The sequence below is a fragment of the Hyaloscypha bicolor genome, assembly GCF_002865645.1.
Source record: "Hyaloscypha bicolor E unplaced genomic scaffold K444scaffold_113, whole genome shotgun sequence".
Lineage (NCBI taxonomy): Eukaryota > Fungi > Ascomycota > Leotiomycetes > Helotiales > Hyaloscyphaceae > Hyaloscypha > Hyaloscypha bicolor.
In genome coordinates, this window is record NW_020194615.1 from 502,727 (window position 1) to 527,618 (window position 24,892).

Sequence of the window (24,892 nt, forward strand, 5' to 3'; positions counted from 1 at the left end):
GCTAAGGGCAAGATATAATGTCTATTAGGATGCAATAAACACAACTCGAATTAATTATGTATGCAAACAATGACTCCGCTTGAAATTTACTCCTGGGAAAAAATGCTTCCAGTTTCACCCCTCGCCACTTCATCACACTCGTGACTCAGATCTCTGGCCTCATTTCCTTGTATACCACTGACTCATGCGGTACTTTGTCTCTCCATCATAGATTGCTAACCTCTGCAAAGCTTCCTCTCCTTCGCGATCAACCGTGGCTCGGATCTCAGGAGTTCTGGGAGTAATGCGACATTGGAATGGATTTGGTCTCATGTTCAAGCCATTTCTGCATCCAAGTCAGCTGTGCATGGATCATAAGAGATAAAAACCTACGTATAATTGAAGATATCAACAGGAATCTCCTTACCATCCAGTTCTAGTGCCTTCTGGATGTTGAAGGCCCATAGAAGCCGTGCGATTGTGATGAAGGTGCCTTGCTCAGCGAGGCCTTGACCGCTGCACACTCTTCGACCCCACCCGAAAGTCATGTATCCTCTTTCGTTTGGGAAAGGTCGGCTCTCGGGATCATCTTTGAGATACCGATTTGGGTTGAAACGATCCGGATCGGGAAACTCCTTTTCATTGTGATGAATTGCCCAGACATTTCCTTGCACCCATGTTCCTTTTGGAATTAAATAACCCTGAAATCGATTAGGAAAAAAAGGAACCCGATTCTTGAAGGCTTACCTTGTACATATCATCTTGGATTGGCGCGTGTGGCTGACCACCAATAATTGCGACGGATCGCCATCGGAACACTTCTTTCACAAACGCCTTGATGTATGGCAAATTTGGCTCATCATCCATAGTTGGACTTCTACTGGGTCCTACAACACGATCTAGCTCCTCCCATGCCTTTGGGAGAACTTCCGGAAACGCGCAGCATGCAAGAATAAAGGTCACCAAAGTCGAGCTAGAGGTGTCACTGCCAGCACCGAAGAGGTTTGCTGTCAAAGCTGCGATCTCTTCTGGCTTCAAATCATAATTGGGGGCTTCCTGGAAGATTTTCTTCACATAACATTGCTCTTGTGCCGGACTATCTCGAGCTTCTTCAGCTAGTGAGTAGTAGAAGCTTCCGCCGCGTGAGTTCGGCTTCCCGAGCCCATGCTTCCACGGAGCAATCGAAGTGGGAAATCTTGCCAGAACTACAAATCAGGATCAGCCTACGTTCGATCATTCTTCGTTTGCAGAGCCTCACATGGGAATGTTTCCATAAGCATTGGGAAGGTCTTTCCAGGCACATTTAGCTCGGCAGCTCTTTTCATCACCGCCAAAACTTCGCTGATGATTGGGTCATGAATATCCGATATCCGCCTTCCAAACCCAATGATAGATACAACACTTGCAGCATATCTTTCCAAATGCTTCTCGTACAGTTCTGGCGTGCGGAGAATATTGTACGCAACAAGCATACTTTCGTCATTCTGGAACGGGCGATAGTTGCGGACCTGCTGGAGTCCAACACCCATATGGGTCAGTTTTCGATGTATGCGCCATCGAGGGCCGTAATACATGGAAACTAGATTCATTTGACCTGTTCCAAGTTCGCCAAAGACAACCATACGGGGCCTTGAACAGTAGATTCCTGCTCTCTTGTCCATGATCTCTGAGGCAGCCCACGCATCACAAATCCAAACTGTTGGATTTCGACCAATCCAAAAGGTGATAACAGGAGCATGGTATTTCTTTGAAAGCTCCTCGAAGTAGACCCAAGGTTTGTTGTCTGGTAGAGAATAAGTGTTGCCAACGATTGGTAGTGGCCAAGGGCCAGGTGGCTGCCCCGTAAGCTTGCTTCAATCCTTGTCTTGAGGAACGCTCACCATCTTGAAGTGAAGGTATACCATGTGAGCATAGTCAGTCAAAATTATGAGGGCAATGATACTCAAAAAAGTCAAGAGAACGGTGATCAGCCCTCTCTCCGAGAATGTAGCCTGGAGCTGCATCCATGTTGCAGTTGACGAGAGTGTGGTGGTAATCATGCTGAGTGAGTTGCAATTCGTCAATCTCCAGTAGATGATGGCAGCTGATCCGATACCTTATCCAAACCACTAGTATAACCCTTTCCCTTTGAGTTGAGCTTAAATATGAGGTCGTTGGATCACCGCCTTCGGCTCACAATGCCGATATCTCCGCGTGTGTTGCAGCAATTACTCAGCATCCAAACCTCTGAGTGCAATGTGGATCTTTTGATATTACAAAATCAAAAGATGGGGGACACTGTGGGGGTCTTTTATGTGTTTCCCAAGCCGCGTTGCTTTTAGGCTATGCTTGCACGCGCCTCCGGTTATTCGTGATACACAAAATCGGGCCGAAAATCAACGTTTTCTATTAACTTCCATAATAATGACAATTAAATTTTTACAATTTTATAAAGGGTACTTCTATAGACTGCGCATTAATTAATATTGTTTTTTAAAGGAACTTAAGTGTGCTGGCTGTTAAAGAAATTAATCGAGGGTTTGAGTTTCAGGCTGGATTAGCTAACAAATTGGCGGGTGTAGGCGTGTGGCTTGTCAATTCCACACAACAAGGCCAAGGGGTCACTACCCCGCCTGTTATTTCAGCGCTAACCCCGCGTCTCCTCCAATCCTACCCGAAACCCCATACAAGGGCCTGGCGAATTTGGCAGACTGATTCTGGAATAGGCAAAGAGGCCGGATTTAATGACTGGCTGGGATGGCGGAACTGGGATGGTTACCTGTTCCTTGGGACTTGGTCAAAATGGGGAGAAGTCAGCATGTATCAAGTACCTAAGTGCCTCTAACAGGAAGTATGTTTACGCCACTCAGTACTATCAACTTTTTTTTTTTTTTTAAACTTCCAGCAAAATTAGGTCGTCACAAATCACTATTCCCGAGGCTTCTCTTTCAGTAAATTGAAATTGTCTTTGGATCTGTTGTCTTCCGGCAACAACTAACATGCAATATGGCTTCCACAATACAGCCATCGGAGCCTGTAAGCAGTGTCAGGCATCTTGAAGGTGTTCGGCTATCCTGCAAGCAGTGTTTTGGGATATAGAGTTATTGCGTGCTGAGCTATTTATTTCGGTAGATCTGGTCGCTGATTCCCAAATAGAGCACAGTTCAACAACTCATTACCCCCTTGTTGACACTCGGGTCGTTTGTCTCCTCACTGGTGGCTGGTTTCATCAGCGCTTACCATGACCAGAGGCAGGCACTGGGATCTACATGCGCCTTGGACGCCGTAGTTGTGACCATACAGATGGTAATCTCAGACAAAGGGGTTCTGTACTTCTGTTGACTTCTCTTCGGCCTTGGGAACGGATTCTTCGACACTTTTCGAATGTCTGAACAGCAGAATAATCGAGGTGTGGGGGCAGCTCTCTTTGTATATTGGGTTAACATTGGTTCGATAATCGGTTGTATTGTGGACATTTTCACAAGAATTCGATTGGACAAGTCTTCGTACAAAATACCTCTCGGGTGTTTATTCATTGTTCCTACTATTTTGGTGAGATCTCTATTCGTTGTACAATCAGGTCAGATTAGTCATCGTCACACGATATTTTGAGACAACTAACTCTCTTCTCAATAACTTTACTAATCCTTAACTAAATTTAAATATTTTTAAATTTAAAAAAAGACAATTACAATTTACTTCTATTTAATTAAATATTTAAGTATATTTATTTTTATATTATTATATAATTATAAAGCTTTTAAAAGTTTTTTAAAAAATTAAAAGCCTTCTTTAAAACTCTTACTCCTCTTAATTTTATTAATTTTATTTCTTTAAGATTAATATATATTAATATTTAGCTAGTTTAAAAACTAATCTATTAATCTTATATAATAATAGTAACAAAGTATTAAGCTATTAGATTTTTAATTCTTAGATTTTCGAGAAAATAAGCGAAAATAAGCGAAAATATACGAAAATATACGAAAATTATAACTTTTAAACTTTAATAACTTTAAACTTATAAATTTAAATAATATAAAAATTATTTCCCGTAATAAGATTTACTTAAAGATAAATAATTTAAAGTTTTAAAGTTTTATAATAAGTAGATTATAATTAATATTAAGTAAAAAATATATAATTTTTATATAATTTATAAATTAATATTAATAAATTATTAATATAATACTATAAGTCTTTTATTTAATAAGATTAATATTTTATTATTTTTAATACCAGGATTTTAAACCAAATATTAATAGTATTATTATATAAAAAGTTATAGATTTGTAAACTTGTTTGAAACCCAAGTCACGTGACGAAGACTTAACTGACCTGATTGTACAAGAATGCGAGATAGCTCCTTCGCAAGGGGCGTGATTAACAAACTCGAAGAGTACTAGAGACACTGAGAGGGGAGTCAGTTGGGAATGAATACACTGAGCTAAATGGACCGAAATGGTGCGAGGCGTGGAGGAAGAAGAGAAGAAACCGGCAACAGGCATTAGATTCCTAGACATGTTCCGAGGAAAGTAAAATTTAGAATTTCGGAATGGAAGACGGATTGTGCTTTCAAGTTGACCAGTAACATCCTCCCGCTCGTAAAATACTGAACGTGAAGAACTTGGGCTTCAATCGATCGGCAACTCGCCCACAGTAACAAAAGTAAATTTCACATGTAAGACTGAAAGCGAGTAGTAGAAGGAATTATTTGTGGGACATTAATCAGGCAAATTATAAAAAGGACCCCCCCCTTCTACTAAAAAGGACCCCCCCCTAGAATTATATATAGAGCTTTGAGAAGTAATTATTAGACTTAGATTTAATAGTTTCATAAGACGAGTATACAAAAATATTAGAAGGAAGTAGTATTTTTCATGATCTTTGAGAGAGATAGTACGTAATAAGCCCCCCTTTTTGCCTAAGAGCTATTATAAGCTCTAAGCTTAATGAAGTTAATACTAGTTAGCTAATGTCGTAATCCGAATCGAGAATCTGGGGTAGGTTAATAAGGCGGAATAGGGAGTTTTTTGTAAAGTCCCTTGAAGTCACGGGATCTGGCTTGGTTATAAGCCCCCTAGAGCCCAGGATTATTCCTATGCTAAAAGTAAGGACCCTAGCTAAGAGATTAAGGGACCTAGTAGAAACCAAAGCAGATACTACTAAATATAAGGCTCTTATTATAGTACTATTACCGTATGATCTCTGGATTTAGTCTAGTACAATCATTTCGCTTAGTCAGTTCTCACGCTTCACTTGAGTTCTTTTCTAGCTAGCTTTAATTAACTCTATTTATGAGAAATGCAACTTCCTACTTTGCGATCTTTACGTACATTAACTCTTTTTTTGGTGGTTTTGGCTATCTAGGGGGGGGGTCCTTTTTAAAATTTTAGGGGGGTCCTTTTTAGTAGAAGGGGGGGGTCCTTTTTATAATTTGCCATATTGAGGATATACTTTTTAAGCGATTACAAGGGGCAAGAGAGGGACGTGCTTCTTGCCCACCTTTTGTATGCGTACCGGGGGCTAAAGAATAGCCGAAAAGGGAAGCCTTACTTTACGATAAAATTACAAGAATTAGCTTGCTAAGTACGGGGAGGGGGGCTAGAGTGAAATCAAATTCTCAAATGCATAAGCACCCGTTCTAGGGTCTGCCCAGAGAGGGTGCTTATGCATCCTAATGAGAGTTGGCCTCCTGTCATTACCGCTTTGGGCGTACACCCATGTTTTAGGAATGCTACGCGAGCAGAACAGGGGTATTGCAGGGATTTGCAGGGGCACACTGTTTTCTTTTCAAAACACGAGGCTATGAATTAGATCTAATAGTCGGACTTAACGTCGCGACTATTAAGAAGCCTAACAGACTCGCTTCAAAACTCGAAGAAATGTTTCAATGGAAACATTCTATGGGCCCAAGAGCCTTCTATGTACTTCTTCTTTTATGTAGATATCCGAGGAAAGTCATGGTCCGGATCCACCCCCTTGAGGAAGCAGGGGTCGACGAACCCCGTTATCATGACTAAGCGGTGAACCTCCATCACCTGAATCTCATTTGAAATCTTCATCCTTCTTCATCACCCTCCAACATCAGTTCGAGAACGCGCCAAGACATTCGAAGTAGGTCATCAAGCTCCTGGGGTATTCTTAGGGGGTGCACATTCATGAATTGGGAGTTCAGGGCGTCTGGTGCGCCTGTTCGAGTTGGTCAAAGCTGCCTTTTTGCTCACTGAAATCCTTGCCTCATGACCAAGCGCCATGCGATACCCATGATGGTTGGAATTTGGTTTTGCACTACAGTATAAATAATGGATAGTATTGGGCCTTGGCGATTCTTCTCCAAAATTCTCGCCTTCCAAAACCAAAATCATCGCTGAAGGCATCGCTGAATTTTCTGTAGCCCCCCCTAAGCCGCTTAACCGGCTTTCATGCGCACGCAACCACTCACTTGGCTGTTTGCTACATCAGCAAACACCTCCCTCTCCCAAATTTTGCGGTATTATCTGCAGCAATAAACCGATCGCCAATTCCATAATCCAGCTTCCCCTCACCCTCAAGCACAAATTCAGGATATCTTGCCCAATACACTTCCGCCGCAAGCCTCTGCCTCTTATCCTTCAAGTCCGCCACAAACAACCGCATCTGCTCTCTCCTATCCCTTGACATTCCTCCTTCAAGCTCCTTTCTCAAGGCGTTGACATCGCGCCCGATGAATGGGGAGCGCTGTTTCATTACTCCGAGGAACTCGACAGAGTGTTGAAAGTAGGACATTGTTTGGAGTGGGAGACAAGATATTGTGGGACTACGAAACTCGTTCTCGATATAGAGCGGAGGGATTGAGGGATATTTTGTTTGCCGGAGAAAGTTGTGCTCGCAGATGGTGGTTGTTGCAGTGCTATTGTGGTGGACGGAGTGCTTTTCTTTTTGGTAAGGCTGCATTCTCGAGTCTTGAATGAGATGCTTTGTTTGATGGCTTGATACCTTCGGAAACGTTAAATGTCTGCTTGGCAATTTAAGCCTAGCGTTGAAGTTCAACTTGAGTTTTTGAAGTGTCTCTATGTCGCAATGGAGAGAATGTTGACATTCACATGTTACTCAAAAGTGAATGAATTAGCTTCCAGGTATGAGTTATCCCTCGTCGCAAAACAAATTCGGTCATTGTATCATCACAGCTGATTCATGCATTCAAACCAGATATCAGCAAGCTTGCTCCACGAAAACTCTCGATGAGAACATGTAACTCCATCGCCTTGATTTGTATGAAGCTTGGGGAGATGATCATTGAGTTTTTTTTTTAGCCCACAGGAACTACTAGGCAGTATGTTCGACATCTTTTGCAAATGTAACTCCATTCTTTGCGAGAACTTTCCTGACAATGAAACAGCTATTGAGAGCGAGTAATATCTGATGTGATGTTGAGTGGAAGAAGAAAAGCGCTCCGATTGCTCCAAAGTACCCTTGAACATTTGAGGGGTGCGCAAGTGCTTTGGCACAGTGAATTCTTGGAGGGTGACTGCAGATTTTACCACGTGCTGCCATTTGAGGCAAAGGTCGAGTGAATCGTCCACACCTCGCCCCGTCTAATTTTCCAGGCTCCCCCTTCGCCAAAACATTCAGAATATATCACGATCTGCGTCGGCCATCCTCAACGCTACTACAACACTCATCCCCTCATTCAAGATGTCTTCGAGGTCTTCCAACTCCTCGGACAAAACACCGCTCATCGTTTCTCTCGAGAACCCTGCAGTGGATCCGATATCAACCGCGATGTCCTACCAGACAATACGCGTTAGCTGCGGTGACGAATATCTGGATATCGAACTTCGGCGAACTCTCCGACTTCCCCCTGATGATGCTCTTCGCAGTGTACCTGCGGGATTTGGTTGCTTCCCGATCTACCTCGTTGACCAGTATACCTCGAAGCTTCCCAAGTCGGTCAAAGGAGGGGCTTTCATACCAATATATCGTACGTTTCCGAATTAACGTAGCTTATCAGGTTCACGGTGAATATATCGCTTTCGAAAGCTGTTCTTGCTGACGGGGGTTCGGACAGAACGAGAAGCAATGTGGATCAGCTTCAACTGTGTCCGTCCTTTCGCAGTGAAGATCTATGCAAACGATCTGAACATCATCTCCGGCAAGCCCAACGTTCCAAGCCCACCACCAGAAAAAGCTCCCTTGATGAGGCGACTATCAATCTCTTTACAAGGACAAGCACCATCGGCATTCCCAAGACCGATACCACAAGACTATGTCATACCTCCAAAGCAGCGCTGGATCGATGGCATTGTCAAGTTGGATGGCATCGCGGAGCAGTTCGTCGCAAGCCCCATCGATGCAGCTAGCGGTCCAGTGGAAAGGAAAATCGTACCAGTCAAGATCAATTTCGAGATTACTCCGACGAAGAACAAGAACATGTGGGTATACGTGGAGCTGGCAAATGAGCCAACGGTGCCAACGTTGAGGCTTGAAGCAAACGCCAGAGAGAATGTGCGGCAGCTGATTGACGAGATGCTGACGAAGATGGCGATACCGTTGAGGAAGGTTCTTCGGATCTCGTTTGAGGGTGATACAGTTGGTCCTTGTAAGCACAGTAGTTTCTTATTGTGAGACCTGCTGATGTGTCCAGTTGATACCCTCGACAGTCTCGAAGCTTCCAGGGTATGCTCTCTTCCCGTCCATATCTTCTCTCCACGTCTCATTTACTGAAGAACTATGGCAGGGCGACACGATCTACGTCTATCTCGACCAGCAAAGCAGCGCATCCGGCCATGGACTCGGAGCTGGAACAACTGCCGGAAAACCCGTACCAACGTCTCGCCGCAGCCCCACGAAAGGACTCAATAAGTCACAATGGGGAGGAGTTGAGCAAATCATACATCAAGACTTTATGCCCTCCACCGAATGGGACACTAAGAACCGAATTCTGTTCCCAGTCTACCTGGTTCGAGCCTGCGACTTCAAGGCAATCACTGGCTTTGACCCGCCTTCGACACCTGTCACCGCTGCAGCATATGCCAGACATAATTTTGAATTCAATGAGAAATACATAGAGCCGGGCATGGTTGAAGAACTTATCGCGGATGGAGAGGAGGAAAATGAAGGGAAAGAGAATCGACGACCACAGGGGGAGGAAAATGTCTACGAACTACCAGCTTTCGATGAGGACTTTCTGGGCATTGAACTGAACCCACAGCAAGCGAAGCATTTGAGCATTAGAAATTTTGTCTAAGGACTTGGCTGTCTTTCCTTGCTTGAGGAGATACGGATTTATTGCTGAAGCTACCACTTGGCGGGATGAGCAGGTTTGGGCAGTGTTGTTGAAAAGGTTGCCTCAGTATTGCAGAATCTATTACCTAGGCTTTCTCAAAATGTGCAGGTCAACATTTTAGGGGCGTGGAGCGTTCCTTGTGAAGATTCGCCAACTATTGCTAGAAGGAGCGATCCAGAAGAACACTTCTTTTCCACACTTCCATTGCTGCCCCCTACTTTCGGCATACTGTACAAAACCTTTTCAGTGACTTCGGTGCCATTTCCGAGGCTCCCATAGATGACAAAACTATTTGGTACAACAAGATCATGGCTGGAGGTTTATTCTGGTTAAACAATGCAAGAAACAACCGCGTCCCGCTCAATTTACCCCACCGAAAGGATTCCAGCCGGTTCCTACCAACTCGATGGTTTTCTTTGTCGCTGCATCCAAGTCACCCTTCTGCAATCCGATCTTTTCATTATCCAACCCCCTCCTGGACTCATAATCCCCATCCCCGTTCGGATAAAAGTTCCGTGAATACATCGCTCTCGCAAACCCCAATCTCTGACCCTGTTTCAAGTCTGCCAGGCCCTTCGCATACCTCTCGTCGCTTTTTTCGAACGTGATCTCCCAATCCGCGTCAGTTGTCCCCATGATTCGATGAACACTATCTAACATCTCCCTCTGGCTAACCAAGAAACTCGAAATGTAAAATGGCTTGTTCTTCCAGCTCGAGACAGTTGCCGACTTGTCGTTCTCATCTTCAGGCAACTCCTTCAAGCTCAACAGCCCAGCAAGAGCCGTTCCACATTGCTCCCAGGTAGTGGTATTAATCCTCGTGTTCCCATCATCGAAGAAAGTAGCTTTCTTAGTTTTGATGTCAATACCATAACACGGCTCTCCAAGCCCAAGACTCCATTCGTACCTAATCAAAATGAGGATATATAAGCTCAAGCTCTTCCAGGGTGGGCTTAGGAGCGGCGAGGATGGAAAAGGTGGGATGAGGACTGGATGAGTTAAGGAGAACGCTGACTTACCAGAACCCACAGACCATACTAACCCAAGAGGAAACGCCCGTCGCTTCAATCTCAGCATTCCGCTGGATACAACTCAAGCCCTGCAGATTCTCCTCACACAGCTTCCGGTTCTCAACATCTGCGCCGTAGTTGTTGGGCATCACGTAAGGGATTCCTGCTTTCGCTGCTGCGGCCACCAGCTTACTGTGCGTGTCTGATGGTCCTTGAGCGGCGAGAGTAATGACGAGGAACTGCTGGCCCTGGAGGGCCGACACGATGGAAGCTTCGTCACCATAGTTTACTCGAGCGACCTTGATGCCGTCAACGAATTTGCTTGTGCTCTCTTCGCGAGTTATCGCTGTCACGGTGTGTTTTCCGGTTTTGAGGAGGGCTTCGGCAAAGCGCTTGCCGACATTACCTCCAGCCTAGAATATATCAGTGCTTGATTTGAAGATGGGCGGGAAATGTGGCTAACTCCGACAATGGCAACCCTTTCAATGCGGTTGATGAAGCCAGCAGGCTGGTCTTTAGCATACTCTGGAACCATTGTTCTTGTCGAGGGGTAGGTGTAATTTTTGACTTTCGATTTTCTTGAACGAGAAGAAGTCAAAGGATGAATTTGATGCTGGGAAACAATCGAGCATCATCCCTCATTTATATATCTTCCCACAACGTTGTCAGGCTGCTTTGTCTGTGGTTGCCTTCGCCTGGAGTTAAGAACGCTAACATCCGACCAAACTCGGAGGGATCTTCAAATAACATTACTAAGTCAGGAAATTTGGTTTGGGGTGTTATCCCCTAAGTCCTTTCAGCCCGCACCTTCCTTCATGTTGAAAACTACGTCACGATCCAGCTCGGAGCCCGAAGCTGTCCGTTGCATGGTAGTGGCGTTAGGGATGGTAAAATTGAGCTGTGTATTTTAGGACTTGAGCACATAATAATACATTATAAGCCGCTTGACTTGATTATACAAATATTACAGTATTTCCTTACGAAGTTTAGACAGGGGGTTCTAGCCAATAGGAGCACCGAGCAAGAATATTAGAATTTGTGCCTTACGATGGTACAGCTGGTATGTTTTGGTCCCTGTTTTTTGCAGGGGTCGCAGCTCTTCCTAGCAATGCCACCACAACAATCCAAAAATTTCTGGGAAACATGTATTCTTATATTTACCTAGTCTTAAGGAGCATATACTTGTTTTTATAATTTTTTTTCGTCCAAAACTACAAGAGTTACGTCGTGTTGAAGTTGCACCCCCCCTGTCGACAGGGGCCAAAACATACCAGCTGTACCATCGTAAATTATACTCGGTTTATATTTGGAGCATATGTGATTTTATGCAATGAGTTCTGCAATACGTATTTGACGACTTGATGATTACATAATTACCCCGGACTTGATTATTATATAACGGACGTAATTACAAATCGCCTATTCCTCAGTGGCTCGGTGCCTGACGCTAATCCCAGATCGAACTGAAATGCTGATCTGATGCTTGATAATTAGCCACCTCCTGCCTTGGCGCCAGAAGCGAGGTGGTCCCTGAAAAAGGTAAGCGAGGACGATCGCGAGTATACGAGTTGGGGTTAGCACAGGGAGAAGGCCTGTGGAGCAAATAACTGTGGCCCTACGCCGTACAAACACGGAGGTAGCTGTTTTGGACTACATGATAGTGTTCCTGCAAATGTTTGCTGCTTAAAGTGGCTCACTGTAACCAGACTCGCTCCTGCCAGGCCGAGCTCCAGCATTTGCGCACGGCGGGCCCGCGGCTTCACACGCAGAAAATAATTGACGATCGTTACATGAACAACCGACTCTTCTTCTACTTTTCTAATGTCACCGTACGCCCCTCAGCAGAAGCCTTCAACTTCAGTCCATCACGAGTTCTCGAATCCCATTGCTTGAATTTTACACCATTCAAATCTGTGCTCGGGAAATCAACCTCCTTGGAGGCGTCTTTCGACATTTCTCAGCTAAAAGGGAGAACATATTCCGCATTGGATGTTGATCAGCAATTGCAGCGGAATCGTCGAATAGGGGGAGGCTTTAAAATCACAAAAGTCACGTGATGTTACCAAGATCAGAACAGCTTCCCCCTATTTATCAAGAGCAAAAGCTTCGGCGAAGGGACTGCGGCAAATATCCAACAACCAAGTGGCCATTGTCTCACTTACGGGATTGGTGAACTTCTGCGGGACACCGAAGCTACGGAAATACCCCACTTCTATCGATGTCGTGATCGTGGCATTTGTAATCCTTACTATAATATCTCATCAGCCTTCAGAGATTCCATCTATGAAAGAAACGTTGAACCCAGCTCCAGATTTCTTCTGCCTATAACTGGATTCCAGAAGCATCGTCAAAATGGCGGACTCAAAGGGCTCCAAACCGCCCCAACTCCATCTCACGGCTTTCATGCGGCCAGCGAACCTGCACACTGGTGCATGGCGGTATCCGGGAGCGTACCCAGATGCCAATTTCAACTTTGATCACATCAAATCATTCATTCAAAAACTTGAAGCTGCGAAATTCGATGCTTTCTTCATGGCGGATCACTTGGCGGTCCTCAACATGCCAGTCGAGGCGCTAAAGCGAAGCCACACAGTAACCTCTTTCGAACCATTCACACTGCTCTCTGCATTGTCAGTTGTGACAGAGAAAATCGGTTTGGCAGCAACGGCATCAACGACATACGACGAACCATATCATATCGCTCGTCGCTTTGCATCTCTGGATCATCTCAGCAACGGTCGTGCTGCATGGAATATCGTCACTACCGGAAACCCGGAATCGGCTAAGAACTTCGGGCGTGAGGACCATGTAGAGCATGGTTCTCGCTATAAACGAGCACGGGAGTTCTGCGATGTTGTGACTGGATTGTGGGATAGCTTCGCCGATGATGCATTCATCAGAGACCAAGAGAGGGGAATATTTTTCGACCCGGAGAAAATGCATGTTCTGAATCACAAAGGCGATGACCTGAACGTGAAAGGGCCGTTGCTGCTGACCGGGATTGGACTCATCTCAAGATTTTGCCAGCTGCTCTTATCGTCATTGGTGACTCACTCGAGAATGCTCAAGCCAAACGGCTCAAGTTGGACAGCCTGGTACATTATGACAGTGCGATTGCATCTTTGTTAATAGCCTTGGGATCTGATGCCTCAGGTTTCGACCCTGACAGCCCACTGCCAACCGATTTACCAGAAACCAACGCAAGCAAGCAAGACAAGCCAAGCTTCGGTGATAAAGCTTGCAGAGAAGGAGAAGCTGACTATGCGGCAGCTTGCTTAGCGGCTAGGAGGCTATTCAGGACATGCATTTGTTGGAACTCCAGAGAATATTGCAGACGAGATGGGGACTTGGCTAGCAGAGGAAGCAGCTGATGGTTTTACGGTCGTTTTCCCGTTTCTACTTCAAGGCTTGGATGATGTTATTTATCGTTTGGTTCCTGAACTGCAGCGGAGAGGCCTCTTTCGGAAGGAGTATGAGGGGAACACTTTAAGGGAACATCTTGGTCTTCCGAGACCAAAGAACCGCTTCTTCGAATGAGACAGAGATTTCAAGGTATCATTTGAATCATACTGCAGGCCTTGAAGGGTAGGGAGGTTATGTTATTATGTCTTTGTCAATGGGTCGGAAATGCTGGACTCAACGATTTATATTTCTATATCCTAGGTGGGAAAAATTATTTGGCTTCCACCGAATGCTCCGTAGTCACTCTGCCTTCACCTCCGTTTGTTGACTAGCGTCGTGGTGGAAATCTACCCCCGAAACCTGACCCTTGGGGAGGATACTGGAACGGATCGTAGGGGTTATTATAAGGGTCATGCCAGCCGCCTCCATCTTGCCGACCAGGATGTCGTTGAAATCCAGATATACCCCCCTGATTGAAAAATTGGGGGTGGTGAGGACTCAGTCCCATGAGATGGTTACCCTCGTGAAAGGGGCCTTCGAAGTTGTCCATACCCCTGCTGAACCCGATTTCCCTCTCTGACTTCTCATTTCTTCTGAAGCTCAACCACGAACCCCCGTTATCCATCCATTGTTGGATATCTTGCTCATAATTACGCTTGTAGAAACCGCCCCTGCCCTCAGCCAATTGCTCGTCCGTCATCCAGTGTGAACCAGCAGCACAGTTGTACCCACCCGGGACCCTGATCCACACGAAGCCAGCGGGACATGGCCCCGTTTCCGCGATCTTCCTTTGTGCCCACTCCTCCTGCACCTCTTGCTCCTTCGGCGGTAGTTGATCATATTTCGTTTGGCGAGTGGCCATCTCGATATCGCGCTGACTCGTGAATATAGTCTTGGTTGCAATTTTATCTGCATTTGAGCTACCGTCCAATTTAGAAGGAAGGTTATCTCCGCGTGTTGAGTCCAGTTTAGAAGGAAGATTGCTTTTGGAGGTTTTGTCCAGCTTGGAAAGAAGGTTGTCTCTTCGTGTTGAGTCCAACCTAGAAGGAAGACTGCTTTTGAGAGTTGCGTCCAACTTGGATGGAAGGGTGTCTCTGCGTGTTGTATCTAGTTTGGAGGGGAGGATGCTTTTGTTTATTGATGGGGCTGGTCGAGCTGGAATGAGAGCGTCGAGGCGGGCCTCCTCTTCCTCTGACACGATATTGGAGGGACACTGCTTGGGGTTTAAAGATGGTTTACCTTTGTTGGTCGACATCTTGTTCAGAAATATTGTTCTGTCTATGTTCTCAGGTGTCGTTGTGGTGGTTAGACCCCCTGTAGGGCGGCAAAGAACAACGAAATAATTTTATGTTTGAATGAAGAAGTCGCGGGAAGAGGGAAATTTGGGAGATTATATAGAAGTCGGGTAGGAACGAAGATCCACGGTGACTCGCGACTATCAGACTGGAATGTTCCAACCAACTGATTTGAATCAATAATGTTCTGTTCGAGGTAATTGACTGAATGAGCGTTCAAGACGAAATGTTGTGAATAATGCCGCAATGCTACAACTCCATTGAAACATATTGAATGATATCGAACACATTTTGGGCGATGAAGAATACCACTGCTCTGACTTCCGCTCACTCCACACCGGTTTTCCCGCCATTCTGATTCATAATAGCCTTGAGTAAACTTAGCGGTGTTTGTCTTCTGTAAAATGCATTTGAAGAGTGAATGAATGGAAACGCTATTGCCTGGAGGATTGTTAGTAAACAAGGACCTGAAGCTGGTAGATATAAGCAATTTACAGAGTTGTAAATTTCAAAATCAGAAGGTCTTTGTCACGGGTACGGCATTCAGGGCTTGGAGAGCAAGGTAGAAGGTCCCTTACGAAGACGATTCAAAATAAAGGAGGGAAGACTAGAATACAGGAGGCTGCGAGGGTAAAGTGCACCCGCAATGCGCTAAGCCCGTAAGAGGCTTAGCGTCCTAAATATCTCCATGCGCATTCCCATGCTAGCTGTCAGGTGACCAGAACGTCGAAACCTGAACTATCACAGCCTTTCCCTCTTGTGAAGCTGTAACACTCAGTGTGGGAAATGAGTAGAGTAGAGTAGAGTAGTGGGCCCTACTCATATTCTACTCAACTATATTTCTCACTACTCATACTCTACTCAATACTCAACTCAACTACTCTAGAATATTCTAGAGTAGTTGAGTAGTATACACGTGATACCACACGTGATGTTACACGTGATAATCTAGCCTAATTTGGTAAGGACCTGGGGGTTGGCCGGAGCCTAGCGCCACTGTACTGCCCAATCAAGTGGTGGCGAGGCTTGGTAAGTGAGGAAAACCTGTTTTTTTTAGAAAAAAAAGTAGTATTTAAGTAGCCTTATATAGTACTGCTTAATAGGGAAACTTATATATTTATTAATAATTAAATAAATATTGTATTACTATATTTATATAACTTGCACGTGACTACTCTTGAGTTACTCTAGAGTAGTACTCTACTCTACTCTACTCAAGTACCATATTACGCTACTCAAACTCTACTCTACTCTACTCAAGACTACTCTAGAGTAGCTTGAGTAGCTTGAGTAGTTTTTGCCCACACTGGTAACACTTCGCTTATAATAGCCTTTTAGCAGCCTTTACCCTATTCTTATAATGAGTTCAATAGTTATAAAGATATTAAACTTACTTTTTTATTAAAAGAAGCTAATTAAATATTATAAGTTTCTTTTATAAAATAAAGAAATAAATGAATGGATTTTAAATTATATATTATTTAATTATTATTATTAATACTCTTATAAAAATTACTTATTTAAATTATTTTTTCTCTTATTTTTTTATTTTAAATATTAGCTAATTATATACTTGCTTTTTATATTAAATCGAGATCCGATTAATATATTTAACTAGAAGCCTTTCTTAAGTAATATAATTATAAATAAGTTTATTATTATATAAAGTTCTTCTTTTAATTAATAAAACAATTACATATTCTTAAAAGCTTAAATACTTTAAAGAATACGAGTTTTGCTTTTTTCTTATATTTTCTTTCTTATTTAAAGAATTTTATTTAATTAATTAAATTACTAATCTTTTTTTAATCTTCTTTATATAAAGATTTAATATATAATATTTCTAATTATTATTAAGCTTTATTATAATTTTTGTTACAACCCTATAAAGGAAGCCTATAAATGAGGTATTTATAAGAGAACTATTTATTGAGAAAACTAAGCTAAAGAGAAAAGGGAGTCTCGAGTTAAGGTCTCTTAAGTATTTATAGTTCCTCGCTTATGGCTCGGCCTAATAGGGCTTAGCATTCTAAATTTCCCAGAGTGCAGCTTCTCTTAGCTTCGTCACGTGTAACCGTCATGTGACCCCAGATGCCAGATACTTAAATACTAGATACCAAATGCCAGATACTAAGCTCAGATGCCAAATGCCAGATGCCAAGCTCAGATACCAAATGCCAGATGCCAAGCTAGGCGGAGCGTGGAATCGTGACAATTTTAATATAAAAGAAAAAGAAAACTTATTAAAAGTAATAAAATTAAGGTTTAAAACTTTTAAAATTAATATAATATCTAGTTTATATTATATTAAATAAGTTACAAATAATTTATATTCTAGAAATTAAGAATTTATATAAGAGTATAAGAGAATTAATATATTGTGATGTGTGCAAGGTCGCACGTGACCCAAGGGCATATGACGAACCTCGGATGTCGCGGGTGTCGATCAGGGAGATCGACGTCCCTTTAACGTCACAATCATACTACTGTTTACATTATCCCTTCGTCCGGTGAGACATTGCCACACTAGCGGCCGCACATAAATATCCCTAATTCGGATTACACCACGACTTTCCAAGTGCGCTTAGATACTCCTTTATAATTTAATTCACTACACCCCCAATCCGAATACATTGCTGGGAGTCTCCACCCTTAGACGGCAGTGTGGCAGTTATACTCAAATTTTCATAGACACTATATTTTGAGAAGGTGTTAGTTCTTGGGCTATACTGTATCGCAAATGTTGTTAAACGAATGGGTGCATCTGACCTGAGAATACCAGGCGTTCGAGTATGTACAAGTATATGGGGATTCACATATCGTTGGGCCCGCCCAGCCAGTGCCACCACTAAGTCTAATGTCAGTATAGTCTGTAGTAAGAGATCTATTTGCACCTAGGTGTCCCTACCATTGTCCCCAATGAGCAGCAGTGCTAGTTGAACTTGCAGAGGATGTGGTGGTGCTCGTTGATAAAGTTGTGCTGGCTTTAGTGGACGTGGCAGTTGATATAGTCGAGGAGGATGGCATAAGGCCAAACCACACAAGATCGTCCTCCGTTCGAACAGGCACCGAATGACCTACATCCAGAGCAGAGAAACCAACCAATTTAGTGCCATCTCCATAAACCATTTTGGTGTAGCCAGCGATAGGAGTGTTGCTAATGTTTTGGGACCGGGGTACCCCTAGTACATTTGACCATTCTTTCATTTCTTCGGCGAGGTTCGGATATGCGAGAGTGAAATCGGCGGTTCCGTGATATCTGTATATATTTAGGACACTAATACGCCAAAAAGTGGCAGAAATTAGTAGAAATGGAGCACCCACAATGCCATCTTGGGATAACTTCCAGTATACCCAGGATAATAGCTGCGCACCAGATTTCCCCACTGCTGCGCTGTCTGGACAGACAATCCACTCGAGCATGTCGTATTCCATGCCGCCTGTGCCATTCCAGCAGTTGCAGTTGAGACATAAAAGCATCCATCAGGTACTCCCGAATAAGCCGTACAAGCCTTAAAAACATCCGGATACGCTCCAGCCAACACATTCGTCATCATAGCCCCGGAGCTGAGGCCAGTAGCGTACACCTTACTTGCGTCCCCTCCGTAATTGGCCGTTGCATATTTAACCATGTTAACAATTGTAAGACTATCACCGCCTCCATTGTGGGTCAGGCTTGCCAGGGAAGCAACATCCCAGCAATTGTCTGATGAAGGTGAATCGGGATAGATGACAATGTAGCCGTAGGTATCTGCGTACGTTGCGTAGCCAGTATCCGAGAAGTAGTCGTTTGCGCTGCCGCTGCACCAGTGGATTGCTACGATGATTGGGGCGAGGGATAGCTTGGTTGTGGGAACATAGATGTACATTCCTGCGCTTGTTGGTCCCGCTGTGAAAGCAGTTACTTGTTGGAGTGATGAGGTGAGGGTGTTGCCGAAATGAATCAGGGCCAGGATGGCTGTGAGGATAGTGAGGGAGAACATATTACTTGCTTGTGAAAATGAGGATATAAATGAAAAGAGATCAGGAGGTGGGTTAATGAGTATTTATGTCAAGAATCCATATCGCCACAATGTATTAGTATTTAAATCTACCAACCGGACGTTAATTTTTCTTCTGGTCTTGTGCTCATGGAGCCTTAGATCCGCAGGCTAAGTTCTCAAAGTCAGCTAGGCCTTTTCCTTGAACTCTACCTATCCCCAGCCAACCTCGAATCTTCGTCAAAGCATCATTCAAAGATCAACGGAAAGAAGGAAAGTTGGGCCTAAATAGGCCCGTCAACCAATAACTTGAGCTCATTCTCAATTTCACCCGGTTACCGAATTTTGAAAAGCATTCACATCCTCAGAGATCTGGTCAAGGTTTGAACTGCAGTTTGTCAGTAGGTAAATGTTAGACCCTATGACATCAACTGGCTCGGGCCGTCGTTCCCCCAGGAAACGGTAATCAAGGCAAAGCGGGGTGCCAAAAATTTGCTGAGGCGGTGTGCTCCGAACATCCTTGTTTTCCCCGGATTTCCCTCCAATCGCAGTATTGCTCAGGTCAACCGGTCTGGTTATGAACAGATTCATCTTTTCGAAACCTTTTTAAATTTTCATCGCCGGTCGTCCGAAGCTATGTCAAGTCAGATCGCCCGGGACTGAGTCCGCCTGGTCCGGGTGATTCCCCAAGATGGGTTGTCTACTCGACTCCCGCTGAAATGCAACACCCTGTCCCGTGCAATACCAATTTTTGATACAAATTACCGCTTTAATTCTCCACAAAATAGTTAACGAAGAGGATATGCAATAGGCTCTGGCCGAAATCGAAACCTCTTTGGACCCTAATTGTACTGCAATTGCAAAAAGGTATTATCTTATACTCTCTATATTAATATAACGAGCCAAAGGCAAAACTACGTCGCAGTAGTAATTTTAGTTCCAAGTATACTAATACCTTACTAATGCCTAAGAACGTATTCTAATTAATTAAATTAACTATCTTACCAGATGCGAGATTTCTCTAATAAGACAAATATTTAAGAACTTTATAAAAGAAATAATTAAACATATTATAAGAAATAATTAAGTCTTATAATTTTATTTATAATACTAAAGTAAGCTATAAAGCTTATATTTGCGAAATATCGAGAATTAATATATTAAAAGTAAATATAGCTTTATTTATATATTATTTTATAACTTAACTAAGTACTTTCTTTTATATTACTTTTATAAGGTATTTATTAGTAAGTAATAAAACAATAGAATAAATTAGTAAGTTATGAAACCATAGTATTAAATTCAGTATAGAACTAATCTCTATTCCTCTTATAAGGTCCAAGGAAGCCCCCTCTAAATAGGAGGCCCCGATAACATATATATAATTAGTAATTTATAAGTCTAATATTTATAATATAAATAATAGTTAGTTATAAAGTTAAAGGGCCTCTAATCTCTCTAATTAATACCTGTAATATCCGAGGTTTATTATATGCCCTTAAGTTATATATAACCCTATATATATTATAACTATATCTCTTTCCTAGGATCTTATTTATAATATATATAGGATCGCATATAACTTAAGGATATATAACAAACCTCGGATATTACAGGTATTAATTAGGGAGTTCGGTAGCCCTTTAATATCCCAACTAACTACTATTTATATCATATATATTAGGCTTATAAATCACTAATTATATATATACCATTGGGGCCTCCTATTTAGAGGAGGCTTCCCTAGACCTTATAGGAGGAATAGAGATTAGTTCTATACTAAATTTAATACTATAATTTTATAATATACTAATTCATTCTATTATCTTATTACCTACTAATAAATACCTTATAAGCTAATCTCTTTACCCTCAAAGAAGGTAGTTTAATAAGTAATTATATCTCGAAATCTGTAAAATATATAACCCCTTACCAAAGCTATTCCTATAAAGAAAGTCAAATAGATTAACCCCGATATAAGTAATAGCAAAGGCTTGTCTAATACTTTTAATAGGGCCCCTTAAGAGCCTCCGAGAGCCAGTAATAATAATATAAATAATCCCGGTAATAATTAAAATACCGAGATTAATACTCGAATTACTATTACCTAAGCTATAGAACAGGGCTTATATACTAAAATCGAAGTACTCTAATAAAAGCAAGAATTAGTAAATATAATTAACTAATATATCCTATAGTTAGAATAATATAAGAGTACCTTTAGAAATACCTTACGGTTTACTATATCTTATAGAAACTCTATTTATAAGTCTATCCTATTTTCCTCGGTAATTCCTATTAGGGAACTTCCTAAAATAGAATTAGAACCTATCCCCTTTCCTAATATAATAAACTTTAAAAATAATCTCGATACTATTCGTTAGGAACTACTATATAATATCCTGAAGATATATTTGGACTAAAAGAAGCTTCTCAAGGTCCGGATACCTGACTTATATTATAGAAAGTTCCTTAAGAAATAGAGAATATTTATATCTTCCTGGAAGGTAGTCTTTAGAACCTAACCTTAGACTTATAATAAATACTCTTTTAGAATTAACTCTATTATAAGTACCCTTAGAAATAAACCTTATAATACTTGGAAGACTATAATAAAGCAAAGCCTACTATTATATAAGATCTATTAGAAGTAATTTAAGGCCTACTTGGCTAATATATTTTAAGTACCTTAAACCCGTTAATAAGATACCTTTAAGGAACTCCGAGATCTTTATTAAAAAAATAATAAGATAATTACCGAATTATATACTCGGATAATTAGTCTTAAAATTAACTAAAACCTATATCCTAAGAGGAACCGGATCCGGACTTTTAATATTATTTTATCTAACTATAAGACTTATTAGATACTTATATCTATTTTTTTAGGAGATAAGATAATATCTATTTCTAAATAGCTTAAAAAAGCTCAGAAAGCAGAATATATTACTTATCCTAAATTAAGAAGAATAAAAACAGGAGAGTCTAGTAAGGATAACTCTGCCCCTAAAAACCCTAATTTAGTAAATTCTAATTTATAAGGCTATTAAAAAAGAAAGAATAAGTTCCGAAGATTATATAAGAAACCTTTAGGTAGTATTTTTGCTCCTTTAAGGCCTTAATAGAATACTAGTTCTATTTTAGGTATAATTTATTAGACTTATAAATAGAAAAAATACTTCTCAGGAAATATAAAGTATTTCAAATATACTAAATAGGCTTAATAGAACCCTAATAAGGCCAAAACTATAGAAGAGTTAAGGTATCTATAAAAGCAGGTTAATACTATAGCTATAGAGAAGTATTCTAAAGAAGATTCTCCTAAGAAATAGGGAAAAAGAAAGGCCAAATCTTAATATTAATAATTTTGGCTATAATAAAAAAGGTATATTACTTTATATAACTATTTAAATAAGATTAATATAGCCAGAAATAGGTATCTTAGAAATATATAGTAGATTTGGTAATACCGGATTAGATTATAACTTCCTTAATAATAATTAGGCTTAAAGCCGGGGCTTTATTATCTTAGCTAAATATAATTAAGAATTTGTAACCTTTTATAAGAACTAATTCAAGGTCTATTAAGCCTATAATCTTAAGGTATTTATTATAGATAATTATAGTAAGATATATTCTTTTAAGTTCTGGTTTTATAAATATAAAAATATTAGCTCTTATAGCCTTATCTTTAGTATAGAATTTTATAAAATAACTCTTATATAATATATAAATTATATTAAGAAATAATAAATATATATATTTATATAGCCTAATAATATTAAAATCCTAATACTAAAAGAATTTGGTAAGGAGCTTAACTAGTACTTTAAACTAGTATTTCAAGTCTTATTCTTAACTAAAGGCAAATATAACTATCCTAGATAATAGGCTTTATATATTTATAATAGTTACTAGGTCTCTACTTTATTATATAGTTCTAGTAATACTAAATAGGAGTTTTTAATATAGTAAATTAATACCTTCCGGAAAGGGGCCTTAAAAGTACCTATCTATTTCTAGAATAATAAATATAAAAACTTCTCAAAGGTTTTTAATCCTAATAAAGCTTTAGAACTTCCTAATCTTAATAGTATTAAATACTTTATTAATATAGATAGTACGGTTCCGTATAGGCCTTTATATAATCTATTAGAGACCTAACTAGAAGTATTATATCTATATTTATAGGATATACTTTATAAATATTAAATAAGGCCTAGTAAAAGCCTAATAGGGGCGCCTATTCTTTTTGTCTCTAAAAAGAATAAAGAACTATACCTTTATATTAATTATTATAGATTTAACCAAGTTATAATTAAGAATTAATATTTGCTTTTTCTTATTAATAAGACCCTTAACTAGCTCTAAAAAGCCAAGATCTTTATAAAGCTAGATCTTAAGAATATATATTATTAGATAAGAATTTATAAGGAATATAAATAGAAGACGGCTTTTAGAACCTACTATAGCTATTTTAAATATCTTATAATACCTTTTAGGCTAGCTAATATACTAGCCACATTTCAAATATATATTAATACTATACTTATAGGACTCCTAGATTATTTTATAGTTATTTATTTAGATAATATCCTTATTTATTCCTGAAATAAAGATAAATACTATAATTATATTTATTAGATATTTACTAAGCTATATAAAAATAACCTATTTTATAAACTTAGTAAATACGAGTTTAATATTAAAAAAATCGAATTTTTGGGCTTCCTTATTAGAATAGAAGATATTTATATAAATCCTAAATAGGTCTATAGTATTATTAAATAGCTAGAACTAGAATTATTCTATAATATCCAAGTATTTTTTGGATTTACTAATTTCTACTATAGGTTTATTTACTATTACTTTTAGGTAACTATAGGCTTAATAGATCTCTTAAAAAAAATAGAAAAGGGCCGGAAATCCGGTTCCTTTATATAAATAGATAAAGTAACTAAAAGCTTTAAGACTTTAAAAAAAGCTTTTACTATAATACCTGTCCTGGTCTATTTCGACTCTTCTAAGAAAATTTATATTAAAACTAATATATCGAAATTTGTAATTACTAATACTATTTTATAATAAGTTAATTCTAGTAATAGCCCGAAAAAATACTAATATCTAATAGTATTCTAGTTCCGGAAACTTTCCGGAGCTAAATATAACTATAGTACCTATAATAAAGAGCTACTTATAATTATTAAAGTCTTTAAGTATTAGTATTATTACCTTAAAAAGTTCAGGTTTATAATCGAGATTATTATAAACTATAATAACCTCTAATATTTTATAGAAATAAAGTATCTAGAAAGCTATTAAGTATATTAGATAATATATCTTATAATATATAATTTTAATATTATTTATTATAGAAGTGCCTTAAATCTAGTAAATAGACCTAGTAAAAGACCTAATTATAAAAAAGGTCCTATTAATATAACTTGACTTCTAACCTTTTAGAATAAGTTAAAAAGAGTTTTTATAGTTATAATTCAGAGATTCTTATAAATATCTAAAGAGTTCCTTTTTTAGAATAAGTATTATTTAATACTTATTATATTTATAATAGCTAAGGAGAAATATTTACTATAAGACAAGTAAATAGATTATTTTATAGATTTCTTAACTATAGAATTAGTTAAGAAGTAAGATATAGGGAAATACTTTAAAGGCTCTACTATTATAGCTAAAATAATAGAAATATTTATAACTATATTATTTAATAAAACCAAAAACTTCTCGGTTTCTCGAGTTTTTAAATTAGATAATTATAAATACCTAATTCCCTATATATAGATATATATAACTACTAAAAGAGCTATAATACTAGCTCCTTTATCTGAATTTCTTCTAGATATTATTCAGATAATTTAGAGAAATAATTCTTAATATTAGAATATTATAAAATAGAGGCTTAATAAGAAAGATATTAAGGAAAAAGAAATCTGGAAAAATAATTCGGGCTTATTTAGATAC

The 24,892-nt window shown here is 39.9% G+C and overlaps 7 protein-coding genes across 7 annotated transcripts; 3 read left to right on the forward strand and 4 right to left on the reverse strand.

The window, feature by feature from the left end:
- Positions 1-5: 5 nt before the first annotated feature.
- Positions 6-2,221, reverse strand: K444DRAFT_592666 (putative cytochrome P450). Its single transcript, XM_024878258.1, has 5 exons — positions 1,860-2,221; positions 1,238-1,814; positions 727-1,184; positions 373-680; positions 6-325 (listed from the first exon to the last, which is right to left on the reverse strand). Exons 1-5 carry the CDS (start codon positions 2,016-2,018, stop codon positions 160-162), a joined length of 1,668 nt encoding a protein of 555 aa, XP_024734761.1. The 5' UTR covers positions 2,019-2,221; the 3' UTR covers positions 6-159.
- Positions 2,222-6,414: 4,193 nt separating this feature from the next.
- K444DRAFT_631590 (uncharacterized protein) lies at positions 6,415-6,726 on the reverse strand (the record flags this gene model as incomplete). The annotated part of the gene is made up of 1 exon (XM_024883384.1): positions 6,415-6,726. The coding sequence occupies one exon, from the start codon at positions 6,724-6,726 to the stop codon at positions 6,415-6,417; it is 312 nt and encodes a 103-aa protein (XP_024734762.1).
- Positions 6,727-7,237: 511 nt separating this feature from the next.
- K444DRAFT_614790 (uncharacterized protein) lies at positions 7,238-9,396 on the forward strand. The gene is made up of 5 exons (XM_024880595.1): positions 7,238-7,273; positions 7,340-7,921; positions 8,009-8,539; positions 8,585-8,616; positions 8,678-9,396. The coding sequence occupies exons 2-5, from the start codon at positions 7,636-7,638 to the stop codon at positions 9,185-9,187; spliced, it is 1,359 nt and encodes a 452-aa protein (XP_024734763.1). The 5' UTR covers positions 7,238-7,273; positions 7,340-7,635; the 3' UTR covers positions 9,188-9,396.
- A 190-nt stretch (positions 9,397-9,586) lies between these two features.
- On the reverse strand, positions 9,587-10,771 carry K444DRAFT_631592 (putative oxidoreductase CipA; the record flags this gene model as incomplete). The annotated part of the gene is made up of 3 exons (XM_024883385.1): positions 9,587-10,133; positions 10,246-10,649; positions 10,700-10,771. The coding sequence occupies 3 exons, from the start codon at positions 10,769-10,771 to the stop codon at positions 9,587-9,589; spliced, it is 1,023 nt and encodes a 340-aa protein (XP_024734764.1).
- Positions 10,772-12,582: 1,811 nt separating this feature from the next.
- Positions 12,583-13,365, forward strand: K444DRAFT_664972 (bacterial luciferase-like protein; the record flags this gene model as incomplete). Its single annotated transcript, XM_024887031.1, has 1 exon — positions 12,583-13,365. Exon 1 carries the CDS (start codon positions 12,589-12,591, stop codon positions 13,363-13,365), a length of 777 nt encoding a protein of 258 aa, XP_024734765.1. The 5' UTR covers positions 12,583-12,588.
- An 89-nt stretch (positions 13,366-13,454) lies between these two features.
- K444DRAFT_614797 (uncharacterized protein) lies at positions 13,455-13,825 on the forward strand. Its single transcript, XM_024880596.1, has one exon. It carries the CDS (start codon positions 13,576-13,578, stop codon positions 13,771-13,773), a length of 198 nt encoding a protein of 65 aa, XP_024734766.1. The 5' UTR covers positions 13,455-13,575; the 3' UTR covers positions 13,774-13,825.
- A 4,012-nt stretch (positions 13,826-17,837) lies between these two features.
- On the reverse strand, positions 17,838-18,802 carry K444DRAFT_533209 (carbohydrate esterase family 1 protein; the record flags this gene model as incomplete). Its single annotated transcript, XM_024875132.1, has 2 exons — positions 17,838-18,192; positions 18,258-18,802. The coding sequence occupies 2 exons, from the start codon at positions 18,800-18,802 to the stop codon at positions 17,838-17,840; spliced, it is 900 nt and encodes a 299-aa protein (XP_024734767.1).
- Positions 18,803-24,892: the final 6,090 nt, after the last annotated feature.